The sequence below is a fragment of the Micromys minutus genome (genome assembly GCF_963924665.1).
Source record: "Micromys minutus genome assembly, chromosome: 14".
Taxonomy (NCBI): Eukaryota; Metazoa; Chordata; class Mammalia; order Rodentia; family Muridae; genus Micromys; species Micromys minutus.
Genome location: NC_137983.1, coordinates 42789807 through 42802472, shown reverse-complemented (window position 1 = coordinate 42802472; position 12666 = coordinate 42789807). Strand labels below are relative to the sequence as shown.

The following is a 12666-nucleotide window of genomic DNA, read 5'->3' as shown; positions in this document are numbered from 1 at the left end:
AACTCACTATCAAAAACAAGATTGACATAAAACTCCCCAATCCACCTGTCCACATCTGGTTACATGTTGTTAAAACAAGGCTTTGTGCAAGCTAGGCAAGTACTCTACAAACTGGGCCACACGCTTAGTCCATCGGAAAGAACTTTAAAGAAAGAGAAATTTAACACTACCTGGTATGTTGTCTACTGCCACCCCCACCTTTGCTCTTAGGACTCACTGATAAATTTTCATTCTGATTTTTTAAGACAGAGCTTCTAAACAATTATTTTCTATTTTAGCTCTTTGGGTATATAGGTACTTATGAGAATGCTGACCTCTGCTTTCAGAACAGATAAATTTCAATTAATAAACTTACCAACCTATCAGGTCTGAGTTGTAACATTTCAGGATGTATGTTTAACATACAGTAAAACAGAAAGATAACTGCACTTAACTATGCTAAAGCACAATTCTACCTGGAGGTTCACAATCTTTCTTGTAATTTCAAGAAGCTGAGAATACATTCCAACCTCTCGCCAGTCCAACAAAAGCACTAGAGGAGTAAAGCATGTGATCACATGGAATCAGCAACTCTAGGGCAGTGGTTCTCAACTAGGAGTGATGCTGCTCCCTAGGAAAGTCTGGAATAGCAGGGTAAGTACTATTATTTTGTAGACAGAAGACAGCAATACTTCTTCTAAATACCCTAAAACACACAGAACAGTGCACCCAACAATTATAAAATTCAGTACAAACTATCAAATAGCAGTAAGCTTAAAACCCTGCTCTAAAGCAATGGTTCTCAAATGTTGCCTTGAGGTTACTAGCTACACATTGCCTGGGAGTACGTCAGAAATGCAAATCTCAGATCCTGTCCCAGACCTAGAAACTCTAGTCCCAGGGCCTAGTAAATTGGTTAGATAAAGGTTCCAGGTAATGTTGATCAATGAGTATGTATGAGAACTACTGCTGGAGCCAGCAACCATCATGCTACTCAAACTTTTCCCAAGTGCTTTAAAGCTTTGTACTTCAAACATTTCTCTGTTCCCCCATAGAGAATCAAATATGTTGGTGGATGAAGTTAGGCAAAGGAGGAAACATAGACTGAGAAGCTGCATCTCACAGGCTCCCACATATGCAATATGAAAATAAAGTCACATAAGATTGCTTCATTCCACAAAAGGGGGCCACTATGATTCTTTTCCCACTAGTTTTATGTCATTATCTGATAGCATTCTAGATTATTTATTTTTAAATGTTTTAAAACTAAGTATATGTATGTGAGTGTTTTGCCTGCACGTATGTATGTGTACCATATGCATGTCTGGTGCCCATGGAGGTTAGATAGTATACTGGATCATCTAGAATTGGGGCTGTAGATGATTTTGAGCCGGTGTGTGGGTTCTAGAAACCAGATAAACCAAGGTCCTCTACAAGGGCAATAAATCATCTTAACTGTGGAGCTATTTCTCCAGCCCCTCTAGATTCTTTCCCATGTTCCAGTTTCTTGGTAACTGGTTGGAATGATATAGGTCAGTTGTACAGTTAAAGCACAACACTCTAGGTTTAATCCTCACCCTGTTGAAACAAATAAAAAATTACTAAGACCTGGAAAATGAAATCATTTCATCATGATTCACAGAGTTCAAGAAACTGGGCTTGAGCAGTACTCAATTGGGTTATCCATCTTTGAGCTACTAGTCATGGGGGGATCCCATGGGTCCATAAAGCAATACAGGCTATTGTCACTGGATTATGATCCTATTGCTAAAGATACCACATTCTTAAGCTGTATAGGACACAGAGAAATCAAGCTGGTATTGACCTGGTAGTTTCATCCCCACTGGCTAGCTTTCATAGTGCAGGATGGCTTCTGGGAGAGAAAATGAATAGTCTTACTCAGCTGTGACTCCTGCAAGCAAATGGACTGGCAGGTATATGGCCACTGGTATAATAGTGTCATTGGAGTTTTGGGAGTATGCAATTGTTTTCTGATTGGATCTAAGGCCCACCCTACAAGACAGAATTCATGCTCTGTGTTGTTGACTGGGCCAAGAAGACTTGCTGGGTAGGTCATAGATCCTAGGAGAGAACCTACTATTTCTTTGCTAAGTGGACATTGCTAAACTGTCTTCTAAGTACTTACCTTTACACCCACTGAATAACACAGCTCCCAATAAGCAGAGAAGCTCATTTTTGTAGTAGAGGACAATTAATATGGAGACTCACAACTGGTGCATTACAGAGTAAGAAACTCTGGAGCGTTTGATGCTAATGGCACATCTATATCATAGCCATTCCTCCTAAGACTCAAGAGCTCACTGCAGAAGAGGGGGCAGAAAGACTCTAAGAACCAGAAGTAGTGGAGTGCTGCAAAAAAAAGCATTTTCTGGATACAACAGGGATAATGTACAAAAGAATGCACAGTGGCTATACTGAAGCTGTATGCCCAAAATCTGCACAGATCAAGTTAGCCAAAATTCTAGAATGAATGGAGAAAAGGTCATTTGGCTGAGAAGCTACTGGTTGCTGGAGGAGAGTCAGTCTGTTTTCTTCTGGGGTACAGTCCCTAGTAGGTTATCCTTGCTCCAGAAGGTGGATATACCCACATAAATACTGGCAACACTAAATGGATTCAATAGGTTAAAAAGAAAAACAGGGTGTATGAGCTTGAGAGGGACAAGTGGTGGTTCGATACAGGAGGAACTGGAAGGGAGGAGTAAATTGGACTCTGCACCTACACACATGTGCAATTCTCAAAAAAAAAAAAAAGAACCCAAATAGAGAGGACTGACTCCTGACTCCTCCAAGTTATTCAATACCCTCCACAAAAGGGCTGCGATATTTTTATTTATACACAAATAAATAGTAAAAACAAAATGATCATTGTTAAAGAACAAACAGGCTGCTGAAATGGTTCAGTGAATGAGGGTGCTTACACACTGATCTCATGACTTTTGACCTAAGTTTATTACTTGGAGAACATGGAAAGGCATCAATTCCAAAAAGCTGACTATTGGTCTATGTGCACACATCACAGTTACACACAGGATAAATTTTTAAAAGGGGACTGACAGATATAGTATCACAGGTTTTTGTGTTTTGTTTTTGTTTACCCTATCAGGTAGCAATACATTTTGCTTCAGGGAATAGGAAGAGGAGATAATGTTTAATTTTTAAGCACATTCTGTTGGGCTTGCTTGTTGTATACTGACAGGGCATAAAACATTTTCCATCTTTTCAAAAGTCTTCCTGGTTTAAATAATAATTTGAAACTTGGCTGAGGTGCAGCTCCATTGTGTAACCTATCACCATTCTCTATTTGAGGCCCAGCAGTGAAGCCCATCTTCAGACTTGGAGTCAGAACTTACAGAGTATGTTAACTATGCATTATTTCCAGAGATCTGAAATTACAAGAATGATCTAATACAAAACCAAACCATAAAGGTCTACATTGCATGAAGGCTGCTTCAAAGGACACAATCAGATTCATGACATACCCAGTTTATAAAAAACTTCAAGCTGGGTGTAGTGATGCAGGCAGACTGCCACAAATTCAAGATCATAGTTTGAGGTCAAAATGGGCCACATAGCAAGATCCTATTCTCAAATGCACACACATCTGTAGATTCTACTTTTCTTACATTTATCACAACCAACCTAAGTTAACAGTTCTCAAACTTCTTGGAAGTGTGCCTGCACAAAAAAGTGATGGCTAGCTTCCAGAGATCTGAACCTTTAACCTAAGACACTGTTCGATAGGATTTTTTTTTGCTATTTGAATTTTACCTTTGAAGTGAGTAAGATGGGGAGATGAATAGTTTAGTGGTACAGCCTTTGCTCACAATGCAGGAGGCCCAATTACCACCATCTCCCCCAATATGCAAACAAAATTAACATGTGTCATATAGCCACTGTAAGTGTTTCTGTGTTCTTCTAAAAGGGACAGTTAACATTTTTCAGCAGTAAGTAAAATGAATGTTCTTGATGGGACTCGGTTTATCGCATGGCTCTGCATATGCCCGTACCTGCCTCCAACCAGCACATGAAAACCAGAAACAAACACGGTTAATCGTCCAGTTATTGAAATGGGCTGCTTAAACCATAACTATTGACATTAAAATACTGCATATTTACTTTAAAATTCGATAGCCTTAACCCTCAGCCAATTCCAAATTAGAATCTCATGGTGCTTTTAAAAATGTTTCAGTTCCATTACTAAATCCCTAAATCTTTTTAGTTCAAAATTTTTATCCTTGATCCCCTCGTATAAGTACCATCACGGCGTTTATAACAGTCAAAATGCATCTCGCGTTTTGAATGTTTTGCCTCTGAGTGATTCTTCATGTTTTGTCTATCCACCCTGCCAATGTACTATTTTTCCAATGGGCAGGGCTTCATCCAACCCTCAAGGGGCTACACTCCATCCTGGCTGAATGCTACAACAAAGGCGAGCTGCATCGTAATCAGGGGTCCCGAGTGCCTCTATCGGGCGCCCGGGCAGAACCGACGCTTTGGATCACTGGGAGCTTGGGAGCGAAACGCCAGCGCCTCATCAAGGCAAACCGTCCTAATTACAGTGTCGCCTGCACCCCATCATTAGCCCCCACCGGGCAGGTTTCCTCTCGGACAGCAGCCAACATCTCAGGCCGGACAAGTTCCTCCTGGACCCTGGGCCCAGCCTGCCTGAGCCCGGCCGCTCCCTGCTGACCCTGACCCGGCCGCGGGTGTAGACGCGGCAGCACCGGCTCCTCAGCTCCGCCCGTCCCAAGCCCCGGATGTGACGGCAGGTCGCCCTGGGCGCTCACCCCCCGGGACGAGCACCGGTATCCGCGAAAGGTTGCGGAGTTTTCCCACCGGCCCGCTGCCCACCACGTACCCAAGTGAGCAGGCTCTCGCACAGCTCCACCCGCTCTACAGACTCCACGTTAAACATCTTCCTGAGGTGGCCGCAGCGTCTCCTCAATCAACCAGAAGCCGCGGCCGCTCGCCTCGGGGTTGAGTCCGAAGGGTCAGGCAGCCGACCGGCGTCTGGCGAACCTTCTCTTCCGTCCGGCCGCTCCCGGGGCGCGGACGCTGGCAATAGCTCCGCACTGTCACCAGCCCCTCCTTCCCTCGCTCGGGGCCGCGCACTCCCTGCGCGCACGCGGAGCCGCCAGCCCACGCCCTCCTGCGCGAGCGCTGCGTAGCGCGAGCCGAGGCCCGAGTGCCACTGCGCACGCTCGCGCTCGCTCAGCCCCGCCCCCAAGGCGCGCTCCGGGCGCCAGTCCGCGGCGCGTGGGCGCGCGCCCGACTCGGGCTCTGCGGTGATGGTGGTGGTGGTGGTGATGGTGGTGGTGGCCGTGTTTCTCTCCAGTCCGCTCGCCCTCGCTGAGACTCCTCACTGCGCGTGCGCCGACGCCGGCGCTCTAGCTTAAGAAGCCGCCTGTAGTTGCACGGGAGGAGTAGCTAGGTAGTCCCCGGAAATGAGCTCTATTCTGTCACACGGACTGGCCCGGTAGTTCCTTTGCCGCGACGAGGTACGCGCCCCCCTCTCCGGCCGCGGGCGTGTGCCAGGCCACGCCCCCGCACGGGCCGGCGGAGGGCCGGGACGCCGGGACTCGGCGCGGTGGGCAGCTGCGGGGCCGCGCGAGGGTGGGCTCCGCGCGCCGCTTTCCTCCGGAAGCCTGGGCTCAGCCCTGAATCGCCCGAGCCGGCCCAGAGTCTCGGGGCCGAAGGTGGAGCGGCTGACGTGGGCGCGTCTCGGTGGCTGTGGGCTGGTTTGGCCCGGCTGTGGAGAGCCCGGCGTTCCTCCTTGGAGCCCCCTTCTCCCTCAAAACTTTACCCGAAGTGAGAGAGGGTGGACGCCAGTTCACCAGTGCGTAAGGACCCCTCCTGTTCCTAAGGCCTGTTTCTTGTGTTGGGAGTTGGCTCCACTGAGATGCATCCTTGTCCGACTTTTCGATTTTTTTTTTTTTTTTTATACAGGCACTGTAGGGTTTCCTATGTTTTTTAAGTTGTGTGCTGAACAGTGCGTAGGAGTACATGTTTGAGGGATATTAATAAAATGAATTGCCACATTCCCAAAGAGTTCTTCCATCCATACCATTTCTAGCCTGATTTTTTTTTTTGGTGACAGGCACTTTATTGCTTTCCCTTTTCGCTTTTTACCAGAAGAGTATGCATGTAGTGTAATTTTTCTTTGTTTGATTTTGAACTTTTATGAATGGATATGTATTGTGGTTTTGTCTTTTAAATAATATTAAATTATCTGCAAAAATTCCATGATTGTCCAGTATCCCATTGTGTGAATACAGCCTTGTACCCGTTCTGCTATTGATGTACACTTTGTTCCAGTTTAGGGCGTCTCAGAATAATGCTATAATAAACATTCTTCTACCTGGACCTTAATGCAAAGATATTGGCGTTTTCAAGACACCAAGATACAAGATATATGCTTTGGAGTCCTAGGAGAATTGTGGATTCAGAGGTATGCATAACTACCAGATCATGCAAATTTTGATTAGGAGTGCTTGGGAAGTTAACTTCCCAGAACATTCCTTTTTTTTTTTTTTTTTTTTTTTTTTTTTTGCAGTTCCTGGAGACTTCTCCTTTCCCATTAGAAGTCGGTTAGAACTTCCGCAAAGCATTGAGTTTTTGTTTTGTTTTGCTTGCTTGCTTGTCTTTTTTGTGTAGCCCTGGCTATTCTGGAACTTACTCTGCAGACCAGGCTGATCTCAAACGGAGAGATCTGCTAGCCTCTAGCTCCTGAGTGCTGGGATCAAAAGCTAACCACCTCTGGAAGCACTGAGTTTTTAAACGATCCTTTTATCGATGACTGCTTGATGATCACATGTTATTGATCGACTCATAGATTCAAAGAATCTTGGGCTGAAGATGTAGTGCAAGATTTACTACCCTAGCAAACATCAGGGCCCAAGTTCAATGTTTGGTACCAAAAATAAATAAATAATAAATATTAGCTGAAGCCTTGTCAAAGGTTTTTCTTGCAAACATTCTTCTTAACAGGAGCCGAAATACCTTTAGAAATTCCAACTTGGAATCTCCTGTACTTAGGGCATTTATGTGGGGGTCTCTGGATCTTTGTCGGACTAGAAGTCCAGCATTCCATGCTAAAATGTTTCTGTAGAACCGGTGTCACCTTTTGGTGACTAAATCTTGTTAGTAAGTGAATTGTAAGTATGTGTTACATTGACTTTGGTCTTACCTTTAGCTGTGAGACCACAGGTTTTAGCCTTGTTGGAGGGACTGTGCCTTTAGCTGTGAGACCACAGGTTTTAGCCTTGTTGGAGGGACTGTGCCTTTAGCTGTGAGACCACAGGTTTAGTCTTGTTGGAGGGACTGTGCCTTTAGCTGTGAGACCACAGGTTTAGTCTTGTTGGAGGGACTGTGCCTTTAGCTGTGAGACCACAGGTTTTAGTCTTGTTGGAGGGACTGTACCTTTAGCTGTGAGACCACAGGTTTTAGCCTTGTTGGAGGGACTGTGGTCTCTGTACGGTGACCACTCTTACTCTAGCTCCTCAGGCTTTCAAAGGTGGGACACGGTTCATTTAAAATCTGTCTTTCAGATCTGTGTGTTCACTGGAGTATTACTGTTTTATTTTGTGCTTCTAATTACTTTTCGGGGCAGAAATGATATTAAGAACTCCTTGAAAGTGATTATAGAAGCCATCTGACCGTCAGGATGCTACATGAACCTGGGGTGGGGGTGGTGAGGGGCAGACTTATTTATTTATTTATTTATTTATTTATTTATTTATTTATTTATTTATTTATTTATTTATTTATGGTCATGGGAAATCCTAGTGTTCCTACTAGGAAAGGGTAGCCCCTTCCATGACAGTGTTAGAAAAAGACCCAAGAGAGGCGACTTGGGGCTTTGCTGAGCTGTCTTTGTATGCCTTACCCAGGTGGAGTTCTCAGCTAGTCTGTGAGTTAAGGGGAAGATGGTACTATTCCATTTGACAAATTTTGGATTTGATTGTGAGCACACATGTCAGAAACAGATGAGCATGTTTGTGTCATTTCAAAATTAGACTTTATTGAATAACAATAAATACACAAGGTTTGGTGACGTTTGTTGCATAATCCTACCTACTTTGATAATCCTCCTGAGGCAAAAGTAGGTTCTTTTAGTTCATTATTAATTTGTAACATTAACTCTCTTACCACAAGGCACAGGTAACTCAGTGTGTATGTGTGTGTTACAGTTAAAGAGGCTGCATTGGAGTTCACAATTTTCAGAAAAGGGTTGAGAGAAACTGTACTGATAGATAATTAACCAGACCAGTGCAAGGAAGGAGCTGCAGGATTCAGGATTTAAGAGTGAAGCTATAGTTCATTTGCAAGGTAAAAAGCCAAACTGAGCGGTCAGGAAATGGTGGGTTCCTGCATAGTTTCAGATGGGTGAATAGGCTGGTTTTCTGTTGGTAATGGGTCCAAGCCAAGCTGAAACTCCAGAGACAATTAAGGAGTCCTTTGCTTGTTGATCTTTGGTTTGAACTCAAGAACCCTGGCAAGCCAGTGTTAGGTGTCTATTGGCTCTAGGGGAGAAAGTCACACTTTCTTTGCTCTTCCATGTCAGATTTGTTCCTGGTTTCCCTGATATGCCCTTCTGTCCTTAGACTTTAAATTTAGTCCAATGAACTAATAAGGTGCCTCCCTTTCTACTTTTAGGAATAAGTCATTTATTAGTCTGTGCTGGGTAGGTGATACCTGACAAATGGTCTTGTTCACAGGTCCACCATGGTTCAGTTATCCCGTTTCTGTAGGTTAGACTGTGAGGTATAGCATAGGAGAAATGAGTAATGATACTGTACTGTCTCAGCACTTGGCTTGCAAAGCACTACTTCCTGTTTGTTTGTTTGTTTGAGACAGTGTTTCTCTACATAACCTTGGCTGTCCTAGAACTCACTATTTAGACCCAGCCCTCCCCAAATCACAGAGCCCTCCCTGCCTCTACCACCTGGCTCCTGGGATCAAAGGCCTTTGATCTTGCCTACAGATCCATATATTATTTTGAGACAGGTCTTCTGTAGTCCAGACTGACCTCCAACTTCTTATATAGCCAAGATAGCCTTGGACTTGACCCTCCTATCTCTACCTTCCCAGTATGTCTACGTGGTGCTAGTACTGGAACCCAGAGCTTTATGCATGCTAAGTACTCTACCAACTAAACTGCACTCCCAACCCTGTCTTCTGGACTTTGATCGCAGCCATAGTATTTCTAATTTAAAAAGAATACCTAATAAGGAAAAAGTCTTACATGGACTGGCCTATCCTTAGATTTCAAATGCTTTCCTCCCTCAGCTTCAGCTGGCTGTTCATTTGGCTGTTTTTAAATGAGAGTAAAAGTAGAGCTCTTTCTTGTTCCTACCTCCTTCTCTCTCTCTCTCTCTCTCTCTGTCTCTCTCTCCTTGTATGTAGTTTCATAATGAGAATTTTATAATGGGAATTTGGACCCTGTCCTTATGAGTTTCTTGTATTAGGCTGCTACTCTTTGTAAAGTTGATGAAACCTACCTTTGATACATTTCTTTGCTTAGGTTTCTTCCACAAGAGATAATTTACTAGCAGCTAATTCAGATCCATTGCATGAGAATTGGTTTTTCACACTCAGTATTTTCTTCTTAAGAGAGATCAAATTCATGATTTTGGATGAATATTTTAAGACAGGGAATATGCATCCTAAGCTAGTATCAGTTGTGTCTTTCTGTGTTGCCAAGAATGATCTTGAATATTTGATCCTCTCATCTCTAACCAAGTGCTGGGATTCCAGCTGTGGGCAGTTTATTTTGTGGTAGGGATTGAAATTGAATGTCATCTGCAATAGATTCTCAGCCTTGGATAAAACCTTTCAGTCCAATAATGTACAGAAATTCAGAATTTTATTTATACTATTACATACTTCATTGAATATTCCCATCATTTCTCTTTAGTTACCATGTAAGGCTTTGAGCTTTGCTCACTGAGGGGTCGGGGAAAATTACCTGTGATTGTCTCCTCATACTTGTATTATTGGGTACTATCATTTTTCTCTAGACTTAGGGAAGGAGTCTTCCTTCTTTACTGCATATACATACTCTCAAAGTGATTCCTTTATGCCATGTAGTTCAAGGAATTTTGAACCATAAGTGGAGCCTCATTCAGGTTTGGGTAATAGTTTTCAAACTCCAGACTTGGCATTAATTCAAATGGTTTTACTAGAAAGATAAATGTCTTGCTGCCTAAGTGAATTCTGCTTATCAAATTATTAGTACTCTTAAGCTTGGTGAGTCACTAGGTTATGTGTGCTGAGCATGTGCTGGGTAACTCTTTACACGCTAAGACAGGGAGGGATGAGATCTATTTGGGTAGCAACCAGGGTAGAGGAATATTCTTTTTCTTAAAAGAACTAACCCTAACCAGAATAAAGGTTTTATTTCAGTAGTACTACCCCTTCTGCCCCTTACCCAGTAATGGAAACTGGCTTTGAACCTGCAGTAATCCTCCTGCCCTGGCCTCCATACCAAATATACGATTACACTCAATTGTATAAAATTCTGGAGAGCAACACCAGAACTTTGTATATGGTAGGCATCTATTCTTCTCCAGCCATCCAGAAAAGGTATTTTTGTCTCGCCCAAATAAAGACTCTGGCAAATTAAAACAAAACAAAACTCATCAGTAGGGGAAGTATAACTGGAGTTGTGTGTAATGGTGCATGCATTAAAGAGCATGCTGTAAGTGTATGTATGTTAGACATGAGCCATCCTGACATTGCTTTTTATCGATATATTTCATTTTCACTTCTTCATATTTTAGACCTGTAATGGCCAAATACTACAGTGAAGTTCAGAGTTTGCAGCAGGATGATTCAGTTATAGAAGGAGTAAGTGACCAAGTACTTGTGGCAGTGGTGGTCAGCTTTGCTTTGATCGCTACGCTCCTCTATGCACTTCTCAGGTGAGACTAACCAAATGATTTCAACTGAGTATTTCTAAAGGTCGACTACTAATTCTTTCTAGCTGGTCTCAGTGACTAAAACATTTTATTTCCCACTGAGCTTTGAATGCTACCATATTTTTTTCCAGACTTACCTGAGAATATTTAAATTCATAACTTCCATTTTGACTAAAATATGAGAGTATCCTAGCTTAAATTTTTTTTATAGTTGAATCTACCAGCTAGTGGGTGATATGGATAATATATGCAAAATAATTAAATGGAAAAAGTGAGAGGAAAAAAATAAACACAAATAAAAGAACAAAACCTACCTCATTACTGATAACTAGTGCTCTCCCGACCTAATCCTGCCTGACAACTTCTTGCTTCGATTTTTCCATTGGACTTTTTTAAGCGGTATATTCATGTCTTAGATTGATTTCCATTATTGTGATAAAGACCATGACCAAAAGCAACGTGTGAAGTAAGTTTTTGCAGCTCTCAGGTTGTACCCCATTACTGAGAGAAATCAAGAGAGGAGCTCAGCGCAGGAACTGAAGCAGAGGTCATGGAGGAATACTTCCTGCTGGCTTGCTCTTCATGGCTTCCTTCATTGGCTTTCTTATATCATCCAGGCCCAGGGGTACACCACTCATAGTGAGTTGGACATCAGTTATTAATTAAGAACGTGCCCTATAGACTTTCCTACTGACCAGTCTTATGGAAGTATTTTTCTCAATTAAGATTCTCTCTTCCCAGATAGATCTAGGTTTGTGCTAAGTTAACAAAAACCAATCAACACAGTTTTGGCAGTTTTGCATTATATGTATAATTTTAACTTGTGCTGTCTTCCCTTTTTAAACATGAAAAATTAGGAGAAAGACCCAATTAGATGTGGAAAAGTGTTCAGATGTATAATACGTAGAACTTTCTAATTGCTTATTTTAAGGGAACGTCACAAAATAAATGTGTTAATTGTTCTGTATATTACTTATTAGCTTGTAATAAGTTCCTACGATACTGGGCATCTGGATTTTATCATTTATCATTGAACCCTGCAATCAGCTGATGATTGCATCCACTGTGGAAGATGTCAGAGTAGCCTAGAATGCAGTCTGCAGTGGGAAATCATCACTTACACACCTACACTCAGGCACCAGTGGGTCTTTCCTTTTTAAAAGGATTTTCAAAAATAATTTATGTATTTTATGTGCATGAGTGCTTTAACTGTATGTACGCCTTCAGGCCAGAAGAGGGCATCAGATCCCATTACAGATGGTTGCTGGGAACTGAACTCAGGACCTCTGGAAGAGCATCCAGTGCTTTTAACCACAGAACCATCTTTCCAGACCCCATGTAGTTTTCTTCTAAATTTAAAAATAATTATTTATTGGACCAAGATGATAGGTCAGTGGGTAAATACTTCTGCCATACCTGACGCCTTGAATTCAGTCCCAGAACCTACATGACATGGTGAGAGAGAAGCAACTCCTGTAAATTATACTCTGGCCTCCACACATTTGTCATAGCACACACACACCCATACCCATATATCTAAGTGTACACCACACACAAAATTAGTGAGTTTTAATTTTTTTTAATTGTTATTAATGGTGTTGGGGGATGCCTGCCATGCTGTGCATGTGGAAGTCAGAGGACAGCTTTGTAGAGTTAGTCCTTTTACCTTGACATGAGTTCTGGGGATCTAACTCAGGTCATTAGGCTGGCACCACAAGTTTCTGCATCCTCAGAGCCATCTCATTAA

The 12666-nt window shown here is 42.7% G+C and overlaps 2 protein-coding genes across 8 annotated transcripts in view; one reads left to right on the top strand and one right to left on the bottom strand.

The window, feature by feature from the left end:
* Nucleotides 1–4997, bottom strand: part of HOOK3 (hook microtubule tethering protein 3) — an 87300-nt gene extending 82303 nt beyond the window's left edge. Inside the window, exon 1 of the mRNA XM_080928410.1 lies at nucleotides 4859–4997. Within this exon, the coding sequence (XP_080784536.1) occupies nucleotides 4859–4915 (57 nt within the window). The 5' untranslated portion in view covers nucleotides 4916–4997. The remainder of the gene's footprint in view (nucleotides 1–4858) is intronic.
* A 320-nt stretch (nucleotides 4998–5317) lies between these two features.
* Nucleotides 5318–12666, top strand: part of RNF170 (ring finger protein 170) — a 33499-nt gene continuing 26150 nt past the window's right edge. For 2 of the 7 annotated variants that reach the window (XM_080929075.1, XM_080929070.1), the window contains exons 1-3: nucleotides 5505–5836; nucleotides 6316–6448; nucleotides 10782–10922. In XM_080929075.1, coding sequence (XP_080785201.1) covers nucleotides 6369–6448; nucleotides 10782–10922 — 221 coding nt within the window. In that variant the 5' untranslated portion in view covers nucleotides 5505–5836; nucleotides 6316–6368. The other 5 variants (XM_080929072.1, XM_080929073.1, XM_080929071.1 and 2 more) reach the window with 5 other exon arrangements.